Genomic DNA, 25430 nt, shown 5'->3' with positions numbered 1-25430 from the left:
CACACATTCCGTCTGTTCCTTTAAATATAATGTCTTATGCACCATCATAGTAACAATCTGCATATACTCAAGATTAATTATTCTGAATTAATAGAATATAATTAGAATTAACTAATATCATGTATTCATCAAGCATCTGCAAAGTGGCATGTCTCCAATGAAAACTTATTTGTGTCATAGTAAAATGTAGTAGCTGAAGGAGTCTTTGCTGCTGCAGATTAAAAAGGCAACCTCTCTGGGACTCAGAATTATGAGCTCTCATTCAATAACACTGATTAAAATCAGAACAGTACACATAGCCACACACTGTAGGACTATGGGGAAATCTGCTCTTTACTATAAACCTGGCTGCAGGTTTATGGTATAAGTTAAATGATAACTCATCTGTGTTGAACAATTTTGAGCATGTTCCTTTAGTGCTAAAGGTTCCAAATAATGACAAGAAGGAAAGGTATGCCTCAAAAGGCACTGGATTTTATTTAGTTTGTGAAGTTTTATGAAGTAAGGTGATGGGGACATCTAATTAGGTAGTACTGCACCACGTTATGATAGCTGACTTAACTGAATCGTAGAGGGTAGTGAGCAACTTCCACTTAAAAAGGTAGAAGTTTTATGCCTGGAAAGGATTATAACACTGATGCACAAGCAGAGTGTTTATAACTGAATGGATCCTTGCTGCTTCCTCTTCAAGCTGTAGCCTTCTGCACATCTCAAAAATAACTCATTCCTGAGGACTGGAAGACCAATAAGTATGGCATAGGAAATGTGTTTCTGATAGAGAAGAGGTTGTAGAAGAAAGAAATGATTAAATTCAGTCTTCAATCTTATACAACACAAATGTTTCTCACAAGGGTGGGGGGAGAAGCATCATTTGTTCTTTTGTAAAGGAGATTTTCTGAAATGCTGACACTTGCAAGAATATTCTTAAAATAACTGTCATACCATGATGCCTTAAGAGGTACTCAAGCAACTTCTATGAGAAATTCATAATGATAATTCAAAAAGAACTGCTGTAGTTTATGCCTGAGACCACTGGAAAAATTCAACAAGTTGTCTTGAACTTTCCATAACCAGTACTATTTTTGCTTTTAACCAAACAATTTAATATATTTATTGTCTGCCTTTGTACAATCTGCACATAAGGTAATTTTCAATAGTAATTAAAAAGATAATATAATAAACAACACATAAAAAGACAGCATAAAAAGACAAAATAAATCATCACTAAAATCAATAACCACATTAGCGCTGGATCTTTTAAGAACTTTAAATATTATGCAGCAATTTGTACAAGGCAGGAAGTGGAAGGGCAGACCAACAAACACCATAAAAACTCCACAATAAAAACTAATTGAAAAAATTGTGGGGGAGGGGGTTGGTGGAAATATTTTTACTTGACACCAAGAGCTCAGAGGGTTTGGCGACAGGAAAATTGACATGGGGAGAGCTTCTGCAATGGGGAGAGCTAAAACAGTGTCCTGTTCCTAACAGCCATCTACCTTACCTCAGGAAGTAATAACAGCTTAATTGCTTGACCTGTGAGTATATGACGAGTCCACAGACAATTCAGGGATTTACAGATAATTTCAAGCATCTTGCACTCCACACATAAGCAAACAGAAGTCACACATTAATCCTAAAAGTCAATCAATCAATATTTATAATAATCAAGAGACCAGTCAACAACAATTTAACAGCACAGTTTACATGCAACTATAAAATTAATATTCAGAGGTTAAAATTCATAGCCTTAATGTGCTGTAATTAATTATACATAAAAGTTATTGGGAAGAAGAGTTTGGATTTATACTGTCTTACTCTCATTTAAAGTGTCTCAAAATGGTTTACAAACTCCTTTCCCTTCCTCTCTCCACCACAACAGACACCTTGTGAGGTAGGTGGGGATGAGAGAGTTCTGAAGAAACTATGACTAGTCCAAGATCACCCAGCAAGCTTCATGTATAGGGAAACCAATCTAGTTCACTGGATAAGAGTCTGCTGCTCATGTGGAGGAGTGGGGAATCAAACCTGGTTCTCCAGAAAAAAGTATTCTGCTCTTATAGATTCGAACTAACTCATTTCTTATGGACTAAGTTTCAGCACAGAAGCTGCTTTCGTACAGCCAAATAACAGAACCCTAGGGATGGAAAAAACGCCATCCCTAGGGTGCTGTTTGCACAGGAGGCACAGCTGCGATGCGTCCTCGCCTTTTCAAGCGGTGTGAAGATGCCGCTTTTAAACCTAGCTCATTGAGCAACGTTATTGAAAAGCGGCATTTTCACGCCAGCGCAGTGCGAACCACACAGCCATGAGGGTGCCGCTTTTGACCCCTCCAGTGTCTGTGAGGGACTTACCTTGTGTTCCTCTGCAGCTCCAGGCAGCTGGAACGACATGCCCACGCTGCCCTGTGACCCCTGAGGGTTGAAGGGCAGCATAGGCATGTTTTTCCAGCCCCCCGGAGCTGCAGAGGAATGCAAGGTAAGTCCCTCGCAGTCACCCTGCAGGCAATGTTGGCATCAGAACTGCCCACATGGGACCATGAGAATGGTCCCGACGCTCCACCGGCTTCATCAAAGCCAGTGGGAAGCCACTGCCTCTGGCTGTGCGGAAACAGCCAGAGACTGGTCATTTTAGAGAATCATAGAGTTGGAAGTGGCCATACAGGCCATCTAGTCCTACCCCCAGGTCAATGCAGGATCAGCTTTAAGCATCCTTAACAAGTGTTTGTCCAGCTGCTGTTTAAAGACTGCCAATGAGGGGGAGCTCACTACCTCCCTAGGTAGAAATCCTAATATCCATCTGGTACTTTTCCACCTGTTATTTAAACCCATTATTTCAAGTCCTATCTTCTGCTGCCAACAAGAACAGCTCCCTGCCCTCCTCAAAGCCCTCCAAGTGACAGTCCTTCAAATATTTAAAGAGTAATCATGTGCCACCTCAACCTTTTCTTCTCCAGACTAAACATTCCCAAGTCCCTCAGCCTTTCCTCATAGAGCTTGGTCTCCAGGCCCCTCCAGAAGTGGTCTTTGGAACCATCTGCAAGGAGAAGATATATGTAAAATGTTTCAGATCTTCCTGGGAAGAGGGAGATATGCGAAACAGATGCCCTTATAAAATGGACATTATAATAAGGCATGTTCCACTGTTTTGATTGCATTTAATTGGCAAGAACATAGATGTATTGTTGAAGGCCTGGACACAGTGTGTAACAGACTTCCCTCTGTGATACACCTCTGAAGATGCCAGCCACAGATGCAGGCGAAACATTAGGAACAAGATCCACAAGATCACAGCCACACAGCCCGGAAAACCCACCACAACCAAGAACATAGATGTTGACAGTAGGGGATACACAAGCATTTCTCTTCCAGTAGTGCTGAGGCCATGCAATTAATGCAGCCTAGGATGAAAGCTCTGAGGTATTTGTGGAATAATCCTAAAGTATGAACTGCACTAGTACTTAATTTAAGAAATTTTGATCCATATGAATATCCTTATTGCTACAGGAAGTGTATTATATAACTTTCATAACCACATCTGTCTAATCTGAATATTTCTTTATTCTAAACATCTCCTTCATCTTTTAAAATACCCTTGGCACACCATACACTGCTTAGTGCCAGCCTCTCACAGCTATTATCATATTTGGATAAAATACATGAACCACAATAAGATTGACTTGAGGCAAGGAAAGAAGTTTCACTTTGGTTACATTTTGTTTGCATTGTTGTCAGGTTTTAGGACAGGTGAAACTATAATTTGTCCCTTGTGTTACCCAATTAAATTTTGGTCTTCATAAACAACAGGTCATGCCAGCATTCAAAACAAATTTGTCTGGCTCTTAAAACTCAGGTGTATTATGTTCAAGCATGATTTTTACAGTAAGTTATCCTTCAACTTGAAATGTAAACCAAGATACTAGAGACTGCCCAAGATTCCTAGACAAACCTGTTAACTAGTCACATGTGTTACATGTGTTAACCAGTCACAGAAACCATACAAAAATATTCTTCCCGCAACTCCATCTCTTTAGGTTAGACAGTTCCACCAAACTTAACAGACGAGGTCAGGTATTGAACTGTTCTTGCTCCTGAGGGCTAAGAACTCCCCTTTAACTGTTGCCTGTGGGCTGAAAGTTCAAGGACTGCCCAGTTTCTTGGAGCCTCAAAAATCAATATTTGGGAGCTTTTGTACAGCTCTTTCATTAATCTTTGGGTACTGGATAAAAAATAGATCAAATTTTGAGAGGCAATTGAAAACAATAAGATAATGATAAAGTACATCAGTGCACATGTGCCAACCTTATGAAAATGGATAGAACTTTGGGAAAACATTAGATTTATTCATAGAGTTCTCTGACAAAACCTCAATACCAATCCAATCAATACCAATCCAAGGATACTTTATCAATTACTATGCTGGAATTTCTGTATGTTTTAATCTAAATTTATGTGAGAATAATTCTTATTTTGCTTAAAATTATATATAGGTTTCAAATGTAGGAACATATTATAAAAATGCATTTTATATGAATTGAACAACTAATATGATGTAATTGGTTTTCTACACAAAACATTCTATTCTATATGAAAGCAGTGAAACTGTCCACATGTATGAGCATACATTAATGAGTAAAAAACAATAAAACATCCAGGAATATAAATCATATAAACATACAAAATGAAGGTGCATTAAACAAAATTTACACTTTACTCTTCGTACGTTTTAAGTCCTGTAGAAATCTTAAATGATCGTATTTGTGTCCATTCACAAAGCGTAGTTCATCACAGATCAATCATTTCCAGAAAGGCATTAACTATATTTGATGATAAAACAACACTTTTCAATGTAATTTTAACCATGGGAAAAAGGCCTCTGCCCTCATATCAAATTATTGTTTACAATACAAAATAGCATTAGTTGTTTTATTTTTCGTACAAGGAAGGCTGCAATGCATTCTTTGTATGTATGTGCTCAACCTGAGATTCTGAATTAAAATCAAGTGAAGTTGCTGTGAACTCTCTGACATCCTAAAGCCCTTCTCAAATTTCTCTCCTGTTTGTAACTGGATACTGTCAGTATTCTCCGTTTCCTGTCTTGAATTGTAGTATAATATTAATGTGTAGCGTTCAGCACTATTAGTTAGCTTCAGGTTCAACCAGTGTAGCTCAAAAGATGAGGCTAAAAATGTCCTTAGATGCTGAATGCCCTTCATCACAAGAGCCTGAGACAACAACAGTCAGCCACTGGTGGTAAATCAAATATCAAGCTAAAGTATCAATCATTCTTCTTTTATGATTGTACTGGGAACAGCAGTAATTACAACTTGTTCAGTCTATTGTTTTTGAATCTGACAAATGCTTAAGGATGGTTGACACAAAACATTCTATTTCCTTTGCAAGCTGTCCAACTGTCCACAAGTATGAATGAACAAGCAGCACAACACACTAACTAGCTGACCAAGAGGCAGGGATGTCAATGGTGTATCTTTTCTAGCTCCCGCAGCTACATAAGATGCTACTAGTTATATGCCAGTACCATAAGTTTCCATGGCTCATTCCGCACACGCAAAATAATGCACTTTCAAGCTGCTTTCACAACTGTTTTTGCCATTCCGCACAGCTTCAAAGAGCCCTGAAAGCAGCTTGAAAGTGCATTATTCTGCGTGTGCGGAATGAGCCCATGTTAAGTTGTTAACAAAAATGCCTAAAATGGAATTTGGGATTTACTGTAAACCATCCATTAAAGAATGCTCCTCAGATTATGCAGGACTGAAGTGCTGTACTCTTTTATTTTTTAAGTCAATCTATCATTCAAGTGGAATTACATTTATTATACTGTTAGATGGTATGGCGATGCTCCTTTCATGGCATGAATGAAAAAACATTGTTTCTGGATAGGCCTGGGGCAATCCATAGACTCCCTTTCTTCTAGTCTTAGCCTTCCTTATCCCCTCACACACAGCTCAATAATTAAATTTCTGCTTTCATGACAACCCATAGTTTATTACAATTTTATTACAACACCTCTTCTGTGCCAGCCTCTGCGGGGGCTGCTCGCACGCTCTTGTGCCAACGGCCCCCTCCCCTCCACCAGCATAATTTCTGCCAGTGGAGAGGCGCCGGAGGCCAAAGAGTCTCCTGCTTGTTTTGTTCACAGGATTGCCTCCAACCTGGAATTGTGCTAAAGGATCGCTAGTATAGCGATCTTTGAAAATCCCAGGTTAAGAGGAATAAAACAGGCCAAACTTGTTTTGGGAATGGGACCTGTGCAAAGTTCCCTCCCCCACAAAAAATGGTTTATATACCATCCTACACCCATTACATTTGGCCTGTTTAGAATCCACCACTGGGAATAACATTTAGAATCCAGCAAGAAACTTGGGAACATTTTTAGTTCTTATACATTGCTTACAAGAGATGGTTGTTATAGGATTATCTAAAGACCATTCTTGAAAGGTTGTTTCTTGCCTCTGTTCTTTCACCTTGTGCATGTAAATCTATAAGGTTAAACTGTACAGAGATCTACACTGTTGTGATAATCCATCACCAACTAAGCTTTACCTCAAGGGTTTCCAATTCTGGCCCTCCAGATGTTCCCCTCAGCCCATTGAGAATCATAGTCCATCAACATCTGGAGATCCATAGTTGGACACCCCTGCTATAAATGTTACCTAGGTCCTGGTGTTTACACAGAATTTACCACAGCTTTGGCAGCTAAATATGCTCGATTAAGTCCAGAGCAAAATAAAATATTCATGTCTAGCAAGACTTCCATCAGCAGTTTTCTGGGTCTACTACTCTGGTTTAACATCAAGTAACTAGAAGGAGCCATGTGGTGTAGTGGTTAAGTGTTTGCATTGCCACTCACACAGTCAGGAGTTTGAGCCCCCTGTGGGTCAGATATCCTGGCAGCTGGCTCATGGTCAACTCAGCCATCCATCCATTTCTTGGTCGGTAAATGAGTACCTAGCTCATAGCTAGGGGGTAAAGAATAGCTGGGGAAAGCAATGGCAAACTACCCCACAAAAACGGCTTGCCTATAAAATCACAGCTTGCAGTGGTAACCCAGGGTCAAACATGACTGAAGGGGAAACTTTACCTTTAACTAGAAGTCCTATTCATCAACACTATCTAGTAACAAGGTTAGATCCCTACTGGTAGGATTTGATTGTCACAGTTAGAATTAATTATTGGAAACACATTACACAAGAGCGCAGCATGTACACTAACTCCCTTTTGCATTTTTACCACAAAGAGAAAAAGGCAACTTGTACCAAAAAAGCCTTCTTCAGATTGCCAGATTGGTAAAACTGCTTCATATCCAAAGCTCTAATACAAAAATTCTTTCCCGGCCAACAAACTATTTTACACAATAAAAAGTATTATACCAAAGGTAAATCATAGAACAATAATGTTTGAAATGTTATCAAATTTGATTGTGCATATCTAACATCGATATGGTTTTCAGCCCTGACTCTTCATATCTGGCGCAATTCCTGCTATTCTTGAAAAATTGCTACCCCTTCTTGTTCTCCCCAGAATATCAAAAGTTAAATTAACAAAAGCTTTGTATAAAATATGATGTAACATATGCAAACAATCAGAGCTCAAAGCCCCTTCTTAAATACAGTACATACAACTTAAGCGCCTAAGCTGAAGTAAGTCGTAATGAATCCAGTGTTATTGGGTAAGCTCAGCTACCTACTGCACATTAATGGATTTAAGAAAAAGCCCACTTTTTCACTGTACAACATTAGAGAAATGGAAATACTTCTTTCCTTCCTCCAAAACTCACTGATAAACGGTTCCCCTTCCCTCAGAATTATAGATTTAAATTTTATTTTTGATTTTGGAACACCATTCAAAAGAAAATGGTTAGGACAGGGAAAACAGCAGGCACAGCTTAGAATTGTTCCCCGTGCCCCATCTCTTCGCCACATTGACCCTCTTGATTCTGTTTTCAGATTGTCAAGGCTGTCTCCCACATATTGTGAGGTTTATTCCTGGCTTTCTAGTAAGTGTGCTTAACACATACTCACCCAATTCTTCTTGAAGGAGTTACCTGAAGCTCTCCTCTTTTCCTTTAGCCTTACAATAACTTTAGTTCACATCCAGTGAACTTCGGGACTGAGTAAGGGTTTTAAGCCTAGTCACTGCAATTTTACTGCGACACTTTAACCACTTCATTGAACTCTTGGAACTGCAGCATTAACTTTTTTTAAATGAAAAGTAATGTCATGAACATGTTCAACTGAACATTAACACGCACATGCTCCAGCATTTACAACAGCACTTTTCTTTACCCTTTCCATAGCCCCCTTCAATCCATTCATTGGGATCAGGGAACTGCTAATTCAGCATTCTGTGCCACAGAATCGGCGCAGCAGAAGCAAAGAACAACAACAAGAAGAAGAGTTGGATTTATATTCCCCCCTTTCTCTCCTGTAAGGAGACTCAAAGGGGTTTAGAAACGCCTTTCCCTTCCTCCCTCACAACAAACACCCTGTGAGGTAGGTGGGGCTAAGAGAGCTCAGAAGAACTGTGACTAGCCCAATGTCACCCAGCTGGCATGTGTTGGAGTGCTAATCTGAATTCCCCAGATAAGGCTCCGTAGCTCAAGCTGAAGAGCAGGGAATCAAACCCGGTTCCTCCAGATTAGAATGCACCTGCTCTTAACCACTATGCCACTGCTGCACAAAAGCTTTGTGCCTTCAGGATCTTAAAGACTTTGGATCAATGTCAGCATCCTAGCATATATCAGAGTTTTTGTATAATCCAGAATCCTGAACCAACAATCCATTTTTACACTGGTAGAATCCCATCAATTGTTACAAGAATCTTTTAAGGCTATTTCATAGTACTGTGTATGGCAGATGCTTGTCTTTCATTGCTATATAACCTCACATATAATGCAGGAAACTGGGGCAGTACAGCTCTCCAAAACCTGTGTTGCACACTTAAAGTGAATCTATTTTGCATATTATGTGGTACATTGTTAGTGAAAGTAGAATAACTGTAATGTACCCCAAAACTGCAACTATGAAGCATCCTCAGGTTTCAGAAGGTATTACACATAAATTAAATATAAAGCAAAATTTTGCACTTTCATGGGAATAATCCATTTACTTTTTGGTTACATATTTTCAAATTAGAAGAAGAATGATAATATGAATTATTTACATATAAATAATAGCCAACACAATCACCTCCTATCAAAGGCAAGAGTTTAATTTACTGAACCTAGGTTTTTAATCAACAGCAAGGGTCTTAGTGTAAATTCAGTGTGGATAATACTGAGAATGAATGGGAACATACACATGTCCTCTTGTCTTCTTCTTTTTAATTGTAATTTAACTTGATTTCCCCCATTTTTATTTATTTCCAACAAAGTAATAATAACAAGAATCACAACAGTCAAATTATTACACAACTAAAATTATTCAACAATTTGTCAGCCTACCACCTATTGACCAATATATTACAAAGTTCAAATATTGAGTATTTTTGTTTATCAAATGAATACCTTCAAAGAGTATTCAGCTTATAATTGCCATTACTACTTATCTATGTCAGTTTGAAAAATATCTGTAATACACCATTAATATTAAGGCAACTTCCGTTAAATCCAAATTTCAATATACCATGTCACATTGTTCAATACCTTTAGTTTCCTTAACATGTCATCTTGTCTTCTATAGAATTTCTTTCAGTCCTGTGACAGTTATATCTTATGCTAAATTATTAGAATTTTTCCTCTTGTGTTGTGACTTTCTCTATCTTTAACTTCCCCTTCATCAGCCCTTTGCTACCCCACTAGTTCCTGTCTCTTACTTCCAAGCAGAACAACTAATAGGTCTTGTCCTTCATTGGTTTCACATCTACCTTGACCTCGTACATAAGTTCACCCAGATGTATGCAGTCCTTGATGAATCTAACATAGCTTCCTCCAGTTCCTGATAAACAGAAACCTTGGCCTTCAGACTGCTTCAAACTTACTTTCAAATCCTGCTGACTTTGGTGAAAAACTTGGAACAGCTAGTGAAACATAAGCCACAGCCAACTTCTTAAGTAGAAAAAAGCCATTAGTAGCATTAATGGTAACTGCCAGTGCCATTCTAAGCAGAGTTTCTAACTGTTTCTGGGTCTTTTATAAACAACTAGCAAGAAAGCCTGTTGTGCAAAAAAAAAATACTAATCCTCTAAGGGTATGAGCAGTGGACAGGAGTATCTACATGAAATGGCCAGGGCAAACACTGAAATTGCCCCCAAACATCCAAGCTTTGCTGGGAAGGGGGAGGGAGTAGGGTGCCTATAAAAATGGAAAGCTCCATCTCCATAGGCATTCCCCTCCCATTTATACAGCTAGATTCCTTTGGTATGGATTTACACTTCTGGCAGAAATTCTTTAAGTCTTGCGAGACAAAAAAAGACCAAAACCACAGAAGCACTAACACCAACTCCATATTCCAACCAATGAATAAGGAAGGAGTTGTTAGCTGAATCTAAGGTCTCTGAGAGTTCAAACAGGTATGATTGCATCCTGTCTACTTTTAAATGAGGAGCATCTACCAGAGGCTATTTCCGCACGGGTGGAATACAGCATCCCAGGGATGCTAAAAACAGTGTCCCTGGAGAGGGGTTTGCACGGCCACCGCTGCTGCATTGCAGCAGCAGCAGCCTCACAACCCCCAAGCGGCGCGAAGCCGTTGTTTCCAAACCTCACTCCCTGAGTGAGGTATTTCGGAAACAGTGGCTTCCAACCACTGCCATGCGAATGGCAGTGGCTAGAAGGCGCCATTCCCCCCCTTTCCCGAATGCCTACCTTTTCTCCTGGCTTCCGGCTTGGCGCAGAGGCCAGGGGACACGCCCCCCTGGCCTATGACTCTAGAGCTGTCACTCCAGGCTGCGGGGGCATGCCTTCTGGCTTCTGCGACGAGCTGGAAGCCAGGAGACAAGGTAGGCGTTTGGCGACGGCGCAGCCTGTGCGAAGGCTGCACAGCCGCCTGCCGCCCTCCCAGGACCGTCCATGCGAACGGTCCCAGGGGGGTGCGTCGGCATTGTTTATGCCAACGCCCCCCCTCACTGTTGCGGTGCAGAAAGGGCCTTACAATCAGTTATCTCAATTTCAAACCCAGACCTGAAGCAAGACTGAAATGGGCTGATGTGTTATCCAGGAACCCCTGGAGCTAGGTTAGCTTCCCTTAAAAAAATAGCAAATTGGAGACTGGCCTGTAATTGGCTGCCTCATCTTTAGCCAATGAAGGTTGCTAGGGCTGAGGTATAAAATACTGCTTCCTTCAAAGGTCCAGGAAAACCTTTCAGTCAGTGAGGCATTAACAGTTTTAAATGTTAATGTTCTCATACCTTTTCCTGGAAATATTTTAAAAGCCAGGATGGGCACATTTCCAGAGCACAGATGGCAGTTCTCAGTCCTCAGCATCCACCAGCAAAATTAACTGGAATCTGTCAACCCAAAAAGGGCATGCAGATGCATCGGCTACCTTAGGTACTGGATCTACTCTCAGCTAGGCTTACAACTAGGAATGGATGAGTGAGATTTTATCAGTAAAAACCCTTGCAAAATCGTCACAGATTTATATCAATAGGTAGGTCAGGCTTAGGTGTTATCAAGTTATGAACCACCTTGTACAACTGAACTTGCCAAGATTCAGTTGACTCAATGGTAGTGGAGAAAAACTCTTTGCCACCATCACTGCCACCTTTTAGGGCTACAAATGAGCCCTATAGACTGCTTTGCCTAATTCATGCCAAGTCCTCTGTCAGCAGCACTCTAGTTATCTCCCAGTCCATTTAATATCCAACAGAAAGTAAGGATGCCTCTTAGCCCCCATAGTGTTCAATCTTTATATAAATAATACAGCTTTTAATTTTCCTGAGTTCACTCATTCACTAAATTAGCCAACTTCAGTGTTTCTTTCCTTCATTATGTAGATGATGTAGTTCTTCTTTTTTATACTAAAGTGGGATTCCAGAGATCATTACAATTTTTTTCACATTACTGTTCTAAGACGGTTTGTGTATTGCCTATAAGAACTCTAAAAGGGAAATTCCCTCTTTAAGATGACTCTTGGATTGTTTTATGCTATAACATATTAAGGAATTTAGATATTTGGGTGTCTTGTTCACACCTAATTTATCTTGAACTACTCACTATACATTAGCATCCAAAAGGTCAGACAGCGAAGGAGTACGTTTATTTTATTCTAAAAACAGAAAATACATTCCCAGAGCCATTTCAGTCTTTAATCTGAAAGTTATTCCCTTTATCTTATTTGGTTATCCAGTTTGGATAAGCTCTGCTAGCCAGGCCTTGGACTGGTCTCTTGTCCAATTTCCTTGGAAGCTGGTGAATACCCTTTACTGTGTTTAAGGGATTGCTATTTGGGAAGAATTTGGCCAAAAATCATTATAAGCCAGGTCCTGGCTTTCTGCATTCCATTTAAGTCTCAAGCAGGTTTTTAGTGAGAAGGGATGTTTGCATGTACTAGGACTAGATTCCTCTAGATCCCCTTGGATGAAACTTATTGATGCAAAGTTGCTAGAACTTGGTTTAACACCTGATCTGATGAAAAACGATGGAAAACATGAGACTTTTGCTCTAATTAAGTAGCATGTAATGAACCTTGATTATTTAAGTATTGTGTATTATGCTTAGAGTACACCATGTCTGCTTTTCTCAGTACTTTGATACTCTCCCCCTGAATACTCTTATATTAAATGTATATTAACTGTCTCTCACTGCAGGCTTTTTGCCTGGGAAGGCTTAATGCTAACCCTTCTCAGATTTGCCTGGGTAGAATTTTGAATATTTCATTTTCTGATCATCTTTTCCCTTGTTCTTTAAGTAAAATCAGTATCTCTTTTAATATTTTGAGAAGATCTTAGAGCATCTTTCATTATTCCTCTTTTAGCTAGCCATCTTGAATTTTCAATTTCAGATGCTTTGGAATTTTATATTGTGATCAGGATCTTAAAACTACTTTAGCAGTAGACAAAATTTATTTCAGACTCCTTTCATTCTTTAAGTCATATCTATTTCTGCTCTTCTAGAATCTAGAATTCTAGAGAATTCCTCTAGAAAAGAACTCTGATAGCAGAAATGACAGAATACCCCACAGTTCCCTTTTAAACCATGGAATGGAGCAGAGGCTACCAGAATGCAGGAGAGGATACTGTGGAACAACATTGTCTGCTGCTCATTTTTCAATGCAGGTACAAGAATCTCCACATTCTAGACAGGGTCACAACATTTCCCTGAGACACCTGGAATCTGACAGGACCCATTTGTATCTGAGGATGGACAATCCTAAAAGGTCTACTGCCTCTGTGGGGATGAGATAGCAAGCTCATTCATTCCTTCAGAAGATAGTAATCCAACCATTACAAAAGCTAAACTTTCATTACTCACCAGCAAATTGCTCATTAAAGAAAAGAAACTCCAGCTTTTTTACTGGACCCGTCACAAGCTGAAAGTCCTATGACTGTCATGGTGACCTCAGGAAGTCCTGAGCTTGGGATCCACAAGACAGCTGTTGTGTGTATATTGAAACTTCCAGGCACAATCATTCTTGGAATCCTCACCACCAAGTCCAACTCTTTCAGATCAGCCAGGCAAACAAGCTATCTTAACTATAAACCAACCAGATCCTGAACTGGGTACATACAATCAAAGCTGGCCTCACTCAACACCAGGTATCTAGCCCTTTCTGCAAAACACAAATAGGAAAAACCACATATGCAGGATCACCAGTCCAAACTAACTTTATTAATGTACTTGATACAGTGAAATCATGGCCAGATGAGCTGCAAGCAGAAAACATGCCTGTTGCAAACCTTCAGCAAACGGCGGGCAGAACGGAGAATCACAAGTGGAAGAAATTGGCATGTGTGAGCTGCAATGAAAATGAAAGTAGAAGAGCCTTGAAATCGGGCTCTGAACGCACAAATAAAACATCTTGAGGACATTAAAACTAGTATTTGGTGGAAGAACTTTGCACAGCTTTTCCCAAATGTCTACATGACATTTTATTTCTGCTCAAAACATGTTTTTTAGAAAATGCTAAACTAGCAATCCTCTTTCTCCATGACAGGGTCAAGATGTTTCCTGCTTGCTGTACTGGAGCAGGAAACATCTTATTTTTTCCGCCCGATTTCAAAGTTCTTTAACTTTCATTTTCGTTGCAGCTCACACATGCCTATTTCTTGTGATTCTCCGTTCTGCCCGCCATTTGCTGAAGGTTTGCAATAGACATTTTATCTGCTTGCAGCTCATCTGGCCATAATTTCACTGTATCAAGTACATGAATAAAGTTAGTTTGGACTAGTGATCCTGCACATGTTGTTTTTCCTTTTTTTTCATTTTGAGGGAGGTGTCTTTGAATCTATGGTGATTTGCAATATGCACATATTTCAAGTCATTGTAGCTTCAAAGACGCTTCCTTCAAAACAAAAAAAGAGGAAATACTGAATACTCATGACTGGTTAAAGAATCATCAGAGCCATTATCAAGTTGTGGGTAACTCATACTACCTTTACAGAATAATAGTAGATTTCCATAAATGTAAGAAAATAACCCAATATACTGCCACCAGATTAAAATTAGTGATTTGGCTACAATACAATATGAAATAGTGGCACTTGTATGTTCATAATCAGAAGAGCCAGGACATGGTTAAGAGCAGTAGACTCTAAATTGGTGGACTAGGTTTGTTTCCCCACTCCAACACATGAGGCCTATACAAGAGTGACCTTGGGCTAGTCAAAGTTCTCTCAGAACACTCTCAGCCCCACATAACTCTCAGGGTGTCTGTTGTTGAGAGAGGAAGTGAAGGAGTTTGTAAGCTGCTTTGAGACTCCTTATGGTTGGTAAAAGCAGGGTATAAATCTAAGCTATTCTTCAAATTTCTCACACTCATGGGCTGGTTCCGCACAGCAAATAACAACACCCCAGGGGTGGTGAAAACACTGTCCCTGGGGTGCTGTTCGCACAGAAGGGGCTGCTGCATTGCAGCAGTGCTGTCCTGCCTGGCCCCAAGCAGCGCAAAGGCGCCACTTTCAAACCTTGCTCATTGAGCGAGGTTTTTGAAAAGCGGTGTCTTCCCGCAGGCGCGGTGTGAACAGCACTGGTGGGAAGACACCGCTTTTCCTGTCCCCTCCACTGATCTTCCCATCCAGGACTGCTCTGGAGGGACACGCCCACGCTGCCAATCGGAGGGCAGCGTGGACGTGTCCCTCCAGCCCTCCAGAGCAGCGCTGGATGGGAAGGTCAGTGGAGGGGCTGAACCAGAGGAGGCTCCATGCAGAGCTGCCTCTCTGGTTCGGCAGATCTTTGTGCGAGCAGTCCCTTATGCCAGTGGAGGTGCTTTTCTGCCACCATGCAGAAACAGTCTTACAGGAAACACAGTGACAGTGGATGCCATATACCGTATATAAGCCGACTTTTTCAGCACATTTTTAATGCTGAAAAGGCCTCCCTCGGCTTATACTTGAGTATATAGGTAATTCCAAGATGGCGGCCGGAGCTGGGATTGCTGTGGGGATCCGGGGTGTGTGTGTGTGTGTGTGTGTGTGTGTGTGTGTGTGTGTGTGTGTGTGTGTGTGTGTGTGTGTGTGTGTGAAAAGAAACTGAGGCATTTCTCTCCCAAGGGTTATTGGTACATTGCATTCTAGATGAATACAATTCTTCATACAGTAGTTTACTGCCAAATACTGATGTTGCTGAAGACAAAGACTTTCTTTGGAGAAAAGTTTAGGCTGGCATGGCTATGAATCCCAGAATTATTCTGCATTTGGAGAAAAACAGTGGTTCATTTGTGTTCCTAGAGTGCTGGAAATCTGCTCATTCCTAATGCAAACTCTGTTAAGCAACTCTATCTCATCTTGCTCGCAAATCTTCTGTTTTTAGCTGCTACTGAGTCAAGTTCAAAGGCTTATACTCGAGTCAATAAATTTTCCCAGTTTTTTGTAGTAAAATTAGGTGCCTCGGCTTTTATTCGGGTCGGCTTATACTCGAGTATACACGGTAGTTTAAGATTTGCTAAGCCTATACAGATAAGTAATCAAATGTGTTAAGTATCCTTTGTACCTAAGGCATACTTCCAAAGATGTGGTTTGCATTCACATGTTCCTGCAGCCATCTATATATATAAAAATCTATCAGTGTGTTTTTCTGCTGACAGGTAATCTCCCAAACTACTGGATCGACTGCTTTGAAATTTTCACACAACATCGCATTCGCGTGCGGCCAGGTTTCCATACTGTTTCCACACCTCCTGTTGTGTACATGTCACAACTGTGCACATTATAGTATACACACCACACCTGTGACAGTTGGAACCACAGTTCTGTTCTGCAACAGCGCTATCTGCTGGCCCTCAAAGCAACACCCTCTGATACAAGGGAAACAACCATGCCTTCCTTGAAAACCACTGCCATCTGGAGTGAAAGGGATGGGGCAGGCCATCTGCACATGGCCCACCCACCCTAGCGGAGGAAGGGGAAGGTGAGGGAGGGTCCAGGGGTTGGCTGGACCAAATGTTCTGAAATTTGAACACAGCATAGCTCATGCCTCCCAGCGTGTTTTAAGATAGATAATTCGCCTGCAAGGGAAGGGAGTGAAAGGAACAGGGACAGCCACCTGCAAATGGCCCACCCACCCTAGCAGAGGAAGGGGAACGTTAGGGAGGGACTGGACGGGTTGCCATGCAAGGGAACAGGAGAGAGGGAGGGGAGCGAGGGACCCCTTGCCCCTCCCCTCCCTTGAAATCATTGTGCAATGATACCTGTTCAAACCGTTCACTTCCCCTTTTCTTTCTTTTCCACTTCACCAGACTCAGCCACAGCAACGCGTGGCCGGGCCCGCTAGTAGGTTTATAAAATTGAATGAATAATTTAGTAATGCTAGGCAAATATTGTATTATCACAAAAAAAATACTGCTTTAGATATCTTTGTGCTGTAGATCATTAGCTGTTTTCCCATTACTCTAGCTATATTTTGTTTGGGAGTGATTGGATGATGTGTCAAATGGACCCTGCTTACTTTTCATACTCAAAAAAGAAAAAAGTATTACTTTATAAGGAAACTTTATTTTATTCATAATAGTTTGCCTTTGGAAAAATGATAACAGTTTCACATTAGGATTTTCTTCCCAGTCAGTATCTGTTTCTTGTGATTCTTACTGAATTAAAATGTATATCTCCCTCTGTTGGCCTAAAGCATGATCTTCATATTATGTAAAGTGCCTCAGATAAAACAAGATCTTTAACTACTGAAATTCTGAAAATACATGATTTTTTCCCTAAAATAGTATCTCAAGTATTCACAATGGCACTTCTTTGAAAAATCAAAACAACTTTCAAAGCGTTGCACAACATTCCCAGGATCACTTTTGGACAGAGATGCTATTGGGAAGAAGCATCCATTGCCAATTATTTTTAAAATACCATATTTATTAGGGGTGAACAATAACAGATTTTAAAAATAGACTTGGAACTAGGGTTGGAGATTCGGACAGTCCGAATCTAGATTTTTACCGAATCTGCACTGATTCGGACGAATTCGGACGAGCAAGGTCCGAATCTGAGCTGTCCAAATCCTAACAGATCCGAATCCATGGGATTCGGATCACCAGCCGAATTGCGTTTTTATTTTTTGGTGTTTTTTCACGTTTCGGCCTGCAGGGGGCGCATTTTTAAACATATCGGCACTAAAATTTCAGGGTATCATCAGGAGACTGTCCTGATGATACCCTCCAAGTTTGGTGCAGTTTGGTTTAGGGGGGCCAAAGTTAAGGACCCCCAAAAGGGGTGTCCCTATCCCCCATTCTTTCCAATGGGAACTAAGGAGATGAGGCTACCCTTTTGAGGGTCCATAACTTTGGCCCCCCTGAACCAAAATGCACCAAACTTGGAGGGCATCATCAGGACAGTCTCCTAAAAATACACTGAAATATTGGTACCGATACATCTACAAATGCACCCCCTGCAGGCACCCCCAGAAATTTGCACAAGATTCTTTGTTCTGCAGTGACTTAGCTGCATTGCTGTCAATAGGGAATTTCTGATAGAGGGCTGTGGAGTGCACATTTTTCATGGTAAACCCACAAAACTTTCAGGGTATCTTCAGGAGAGTCTCTGGATGACACCATCTATGTTTGGGGAACTTTACTTCAGGGGGCAGTGGGAGATGGGCCCTACCCTTTTGGGGTCCCATAGAATTAAACCCCCTGAAGTAAAATTCCCCAAAACTGGATGGTGTCATCCAGAGACTCTCCTGAAGATACCCTGAAAGTTTTGTGACCATACCTTCAGAAATGTGCACCTCACAGCCCTCTACCAGAAATTCCCCATTGACAGTAATACAGCTAAGTCACTGCAGAACAAAGAATCTTGGGCAAATTTCTGGGGGTGCCTGCAGGGGACGCATTTTGAGATGTATTGGCACCAAATTATCAGGGTATCATCAGGTGACTGTCCTGATGTTGCCCACCAAGTTTGGTGCAGTTTGGTTCAGGTATGGACCCTCAAAAGGGGTGCAACTATCCCCCATTGTTTCCAATGGGAGCTGATAGGGGATGGGGGCTACACCTTTGAGAGTCCATACCTTTGGCTCCCCTGAACCAAACTGCACCAAACTGTGGGGGTATCATCAGGACAGTCTCCTGATGATACCCTGAAAGTTTGGTGTCACTAGCTTTAAAAATGCTGGTTTGCGTGTTTCACCGCTCACTCACTCCAGCAGGCTTCATGTGCAGGAGCGGTGAAACATGAAAACCGGAATTTTGAAAGCTAGTGGCACCGAATTTCAGGGTATCATCAGGAGACTGTCCTGATGACACCCCCCAAGTTTGGTGCAGTTTGGTTCAGGGGGGCCAAAGTTATGGACCCTCAAAGGGGGCCCCCTATCCCCCATTGTTTCCAATGGGAGCTAAGGATATGGTGGCTACCATTTTGAGGGTCCATAGCTTTGGCCCCCCTAAACCAAACTGCGCCAAACTTGGGGGGGGTGTCATCAGGACAGTCACCTGATTATACCCTGATATTTTGGTGCTGATATGTCTAAAAATGCGCCCCTGCAGGCACCCCAAAAATTTGCCCAATATTCTTTTTTCTGCAGTGACTTCTGCATTGCTGTCAATGGGGAATTTCTGGTGGAGGGCTGTGGGGTGCACATTTATCAAGGTACAGTCACAAAACGTTCAGGGTATCTTCAGGAGAGTCTCTGAATGACACCATCCAGGTTTGAGGAACTTTGCTTTTGGGGGCAGTGGGAGATGGACCCTACCCATAACATTGAACCCCTTGAAGCAACGGTCACCAAACCTGGATGGTGTCATGAAGAGACTCTCCTGAAGACACCCTGAAAGTTTTGTGGGTTTACCATGAGAAATGTGCACTCCACAGCCCTCCCACAGAAATTTCCCATTGGCTGCAATTGAGCCAGCCAGCCAGCCACTACAGAGCACAGAATCTGGAGAAATTTCTTTGGGTGACTGTGAGGGGTGCACTTTTAGACCTACTGTCACCAAAATGTCAGGGTATCATAAAAGTACTGTCCCTATGATACTCCCCAAGTTTGGTGAAGTTTGGTTCAGGGGGTCCAAAGTTATGGACCTTCAAAAGTGTAGCCCCCATCTCCTGTTAGCTTCCATTGGAAACAATGGGGGATGGGCACCCCTTTTGAGGGTCAATAACTTTGCCCCCCCTGAACCAAACTGCACCAAACTTGGGGAGAATCATCAGGATAGTCCCCATATGATATCCTGAAAGTTTAGTGCTGCTAGCTTTAAAATTGCATCCCCTGCAGGCCAAAACGTGTAAAAACACCAAAAATTCAAAAAAATAATAAAACGGACCTGAATTTTTCGGATTTACCCGAATTTTCGGGCATATCCGAATCGGCTATGATTCGGATTTGGGTATACAAATCATTTTATGCCCCAAAATACCCAAATCCGAATTTTACCGAATTTTTTTAGTATTGACCAACCCTACTTGGAACATTATGACTAGGCTGGCAAGAGATGTAACCCAACACATAATAACTCAGACGATAGAACTGTAGAAGGGTGTAATTATGCTTAGAATGGTTAAAATTGAGTAGTTCCATAGACCTATTTCAGTCTGGCTTCTGACTTGGCCATGGGATGGAGACTGCACCAGTCACCCTTACAGACGATCTCCATAGAATTGAAGTGGGTATTGCTGTTGTTATTAATTGATCTTACAACTGGGTTTGAAACAGTCGACTATATCCTTCTGACCCACTACCTTGCCAGTTCTGGTATATGTGGGACAGTCTTGCAGTAACTGATCTCATTCCTTCAGGATCAGGTACAGAGAGTAATACAAGGGGAGAGGGGAGGAGCAGCAGTGGTGTAGTGGTTTAGAGCAAATTCACTCTAATCTGGAGAACTGGGTTTGATTCCTTGCTCTGCCACTTGAGATGGAGGCTTATCTGGGGAACTAGATTAGCCTGTGCACTCCAACACACGTCAGCTGGGTGACCTTGGGCTAGTCACAGACTTTCAGAGCTCTCTCAGCCCCACCCACCTCACAGGATGTTTGTTGTGGGGGAGGAGGGAAAGGAGATTGTAAGCTCCTTTGAGTTTCCTTACAGGAGAGAAATGGGGGTTATAAATCCAAACTTTTCTTCTTCTTCTCCAAGATACTCTTAGGTTTGTGGAGTCCCTCAAGGGGTGCCCCTTTCCTCAGTGCTATTTAATATCTATATGCAGCCCCTCACCCAGCTAGTTTGGAGTTTCAGGATCATTTATCATCAACAGATGACGCCCATCTGTATCTGCTAATGGACAGTCAGTTGGATGTTCCAGATATATTGGCCAAGTGTCTGGGGGCTGTGGTGAAATGACTGAAACAGAGCCAGCTAAAACTGAATCCATTTAGGATTAAGATCCTGTGACTGGGCTGGGGAAATCCAGGATTGGGTCACTGATTTCTGATTCTGGATGAGGAGAAATTAACACCAGAGCCAACCATCAGGAGCTTGAATGTGATTCTGAATGCCCCCCTTTCTATGAAGGTCCAGGTCACAAAAATAGCCAGAGTGGCATTTTCTCATCTTTATCATGTGCGGCAGCTGTTGTCCTACCATCTCTAGCCACAGTGATCCATACAACAGTCACCATCAGATGGACTACTATAACTTGTTCTATGCCGGGCTATCTTTGAGGCTGCTCTGAAAACTCCAGCTGATCCAGAATGTGGAAGTTAGGATCCTTATAGGGACCCCACGTACAGTTCATATACAACAATGCTAGCAGCATTGGCTTCAAGACTCAAAGTTTTGATATTAACCTTTAAAGCCCTAAATGTTCTGGGACCACAGTACCTGCAGGACTGGCTCTCCTAATACACCAGGTATTTCTCCGGTACTTTGGTATTTTTTTGGTTGCCTTCCCTTTTCCTCTCTCCCCCTCCATCCGGTCACTATATCCAATTTTAAGGGCATCAATCAGAATTTTAAAACTAGAATTTTAAAGTTAATAAGGTTTTTAATTATTGTATACTTATTTAAACTGATTGTATAAACTTTGATGTATAATGCCCTGAGCATGACTATAGTCAGGAAAGGGCAGGATATAAATCTAATAAATCAGTCCAGAAAAAAAAGTCAGCCCTCTCATGTCTATAAATATTACATCCTTTTCCTTTATGCCTGGAAAAATTATGTTGTCAGAAAATACAGCCTATGAGCAAATTAAAAGGAAATCATTTGTCACTATTCAAGTAACTTAAAAGTCAAGTAACTTAAAAAGATTGCTACAGATTTTTACTATATATTTACTTATGCATGCATTTTGGGGAGGAAAAGTAAAATCACTCGAGAATAGTCAAGGCTTTTGATATTAAGAGCTGTCCGCAGTGCTGAAAAGGAAAGCCAGAACACTGTGAAGTTCATGGTTTTCATTTTTCTATGAAAACTGGGTTTTTATCATTATCTAGATAATCATGCTTTCTGTGAACTCCATTAGGATTTCATGCATAGTCCTTTACAGCTGACTGGATTGTTAAAGTCTTCAACAAAGATAATTAAGTTTGGATAGATTGCATACTACCTTCGAAATACTCACTGTCAATACTTAGAATGATAATATTACATAAGTATTTGAACATTATATCAGCAAAATCTTTGAGAAGCATGATACTAAGAAACTGAAGGGGAGGGGGAATTACTCAATGGATGACTTGCAAGATTTTCTGGAAACTGAATTTGCTTCTACCCTTTATAACAAAATAAAATAGATGATATCTGGCAACCTGGCAATGCAATATTACTTCCTTTAAAATGAAAACAATTTACTGCAACATAAGTAGAGAAGCCATTTCCTGTTGTAATCTTATGTTAATTAAACCTCTTCTCAGAGTGTACAGCTAATCTAGACAAAATTAAAACTAGAACCATATAGGCCACCATGTCTTAAAATTCAATGGATTGTCAAGGAACTATCATGCCATCAGTTTGAAGCAGAATCTGTATTATTGCACATGAAAGATTTTTACCCCACATATACTTATTTCAATATCAAAGCAATAAATAAAAACTATATCAGATCTGGTAAAACTAGACGTGCTTTACCGAAGATCACTGTAAATCAATCTACAAGTACTTACAGAATTGTAACTACAAGTTAACTTTATTGCATAAAACATGTACTTTAAAAACCAACAAGCAATAGTGTAAAGTTGCATTTGTCCAACATCTTATTGGGTTCAAACACTATAATATGTTCTGCTGCACTGAATTAAATGGAAAAAGCCAGTTAGCTGTAAGCAGTGTTCATTTTATAACATGGCACTCTATTCAATGCATGTTTACTTTGAAGTAAGTTCCACGGCATTCAGTGTGGGTTTTTTACCAGGTAAGTATGCATGGATTTATTTTAGTTTCATATACCACATCTTCATTCCTAAATAAGACTTTTCTATGCAATAGCTATAAATGAAAATTATGTTTAAAAAATCCAAACCACATTGTTCAGATGTGCCCTGCCACCTAAGTTCATTTAGTAGTAATACTTTCTCATCTTTTGTGAGAAACAGTCTTTATTGAAAGCCTTATTTTACTTAGAGTATTGAAATTACATATTACTTTAACTAAATGCTGCTGATTTACTGGAAATTCATGTTTTAAAATGCATTACTAATTCCAAAGGGAAAAAATACAAAAATTGAAAATTAATTGTATATCATATTTTTACATAAGTATTCCTACTGATGGAATTAAAAAGTCGATTTACACATTCAGATTTTTTTTACAAAAAGCTTTTTAAAATGTATTTTTATGCAAACAATGTCTGAAAAGGCTATTCAATCAGCTTTATGACCTTGAACCAAAAACTACATATACTTCCTATAGATGGACTTCTGAATGAAAGATACAAAAATATCAGGATCTCTGGCTTAATTCTGAAATTCGCTAAGAAGAAAACAAAGCTTCCCACATGGTAGTAGCAGACCATTGCACGTGGTGATAGTTCCCTCCATGAATATACTATTTGCAAAAACGCTGGAAAATGCTTAGTTTTTAAAACATATTAATTGTTATCTTGACCCTAGGATTTCTTTGATTTTTAAAAATCACAACATTATATAGGAGTAGAAGGCATCCTTTGAATTTGATACTTTCTGTCCATGGTATGACTCTGTGACTGCAACCTATGCATACTTACCTTGAAATAAGTACCTCTGAAATCAGTGGGACCAACTTCCACGTAAACATGCATTCAAGAACAAAAGGATGTATGCTATCACCTCTGAAATGTAAAGGTTTACTTCATCACAAGCAAATGAGTTAAAAAGCCACATTTTATAAGCGACTATATATTTTTCCTATCCACAGACTATCTCCTTAAACAAACAAATAAAAAATGCACACTGCTCTTCATCTAAAATCAAGAATGAATGTATTTAGTCAAAAATAATGCTAAATCATTCCATCTTGAACTAAAAGGTATTCTTAGCTATTATGATATTCTTATTGATCATTCTCAGAGACCTACAAACATTATAGTCAATGATTAATTAAATAGAAACCAGTATTTTCTTGGAGTTCTTTTTAAAAACTTTTCAAAAATGACCAGGTCTGCCTTTGTATGTCAGACATTTAGCAAAGCATCTCTAAGGTGATCGATGCCTCCAAAGTTAATATGTGATCCAGGGGGAGCATATGGATTAGCATAGCATGCAGTTATTGGAGAAGGACAAGCATTACAGCTCCCTCTCATTTGCATTAGTAAATTGCTGAGGCAAGCAAAGCAGAACTAGTGCACGCAGACTACTGTTTCCAGGCATTACAAACAACAGTACAGGGTGCAAGCAGTTTCATTTCATTTAGTAAGAATGCATCAGGCGAGTCTGCTTAATCTTATAGAAATGTCCTTGAAACACAGGTAGCAGCAAGGCTCAGATTCTTAAGTGGAACGTACCTGAATTTCTCTTGCGTGGTATACAATAATCAGACCAAGCAGAATGATTGTAGAGAGGCTAATAAGGCATTTTAGGGCTAATGAATACAGCGATTCCTGCAACAGAAAAATAGATACTTTTTACATTGATCTATTAATCCTTCATCCCAACCATCTCAGAGGGGAATACAGGCTATCTGTTGCAAGGGGGGGAAAGCCAAAAAAAAAATCAAAAGTGTAGACTTTTTGCAGCAGATGAGCTCAATCCTAGAACAGGTGAATGCTTAAGAGCCTGCCAAATCAATGAGTAGTATAAGAGTCAGCCTACAAAGTTACTTGTACAAATCTATAAGATTTTTATGTAATCTTGTGGGGAGGAGAAAAATCCTCACTACAAGGTAATTAAACAGTTGACTTTTTCAGTCATTTTAGCAAGTTCTCCTCTGTCCTTTTCAGTCTGTATAACAAAGAAGCAAGGTTTAGCATACAGTTGTGGCTAGGAGCTGTAAGTGCCCACACACCAGATGTTCTGACAGTAGAAGGGTCTGCTGGGCATCTGAGTGCTGGACACATCATTGAGCACAGGGATGACTGGGGAAAACCTTATTCAGGTTAACCTTGAGTAGGGAAATTTGTGTACTACCCTAGCACAGCATAATGGGTAAAAAGGGCATTATTGCACATTGCAGACAAAGAAGCTATCTCCCCGACCTGTGGTACGGAATAGTAAGTGAGAATCCAAGCGACTCCCAAACCCCACAAGGCTGTTCCTGTGGATCCAGCCGAGCAAGAGAAATCCGTGATTCTCTCGTCTGCGAGGCTCCCTTTTGAAACTGGCGTGTTTAGGGCCGGAGCCGTTTTTGGCTGCAGAGCTTAATTTTTTTAAAAGCCACTAAAGCAACGGGAACTTTCTTACGAGGGAAGAATCGGTCTTGAAAGGAGAATTGCGTGGAAAGTTACCTGTCCGGAGAGGAGGGAAAGG

At 40.5% G+C, this 25430-nt stretch overlaps 1 protein-coding gene across 3 annotated transcripts in view; it reads right to left on the bottom strand.

Moving 5' to 3' along the window:
* The window catches only part of KCNN2 (potassium calcium-activated channel subfamily N member 2), a 91194-nt gene that overhangs the window by 64405 nt on the left and 1359 nt on the right, over positions 1-25430 (bottom strand). For 2 of the 3 annotated variants that reach the window (XM_048502960.1, XM_048502958.1), the window contains exon 2: positions 24470-24565. The exons of the other annotated variant lie outside the window; for it this stretch is intronic. In XM_048502960.1, the coding sequence (XP_048358917.1) occupies positions 24470-24565 (96 nt within the window). The remainder of the gene's footprint in view (positions 1-24469; positions 24566-25430) is intronic. 3 annotated transcript variants of the gene reach the window in all.

Source organism: Sphaerodactylus townsendi, linkage group LG07 (genome assembly GCF_021028975.2).
Source record: "Sphaerodactylus townsendi isolate TG3544 linkage group LG07, MPM_Stown_v2.3, whole genome shotgun sequence".
Classification (NCBI taxonomy): domain Eukaryota; kingdom Metazoa; phylum Chordata; class Lepidosauria; order Squamata; family Sphaerodactylidae; genus Sphaerodactylus; species Sphaerodactylus townsendi.
The sequence above is the reverse complement of the archived record's forward strand: the minus strand, read 5'-3'. Positions and strand labels throughout refer to the sequence as shown.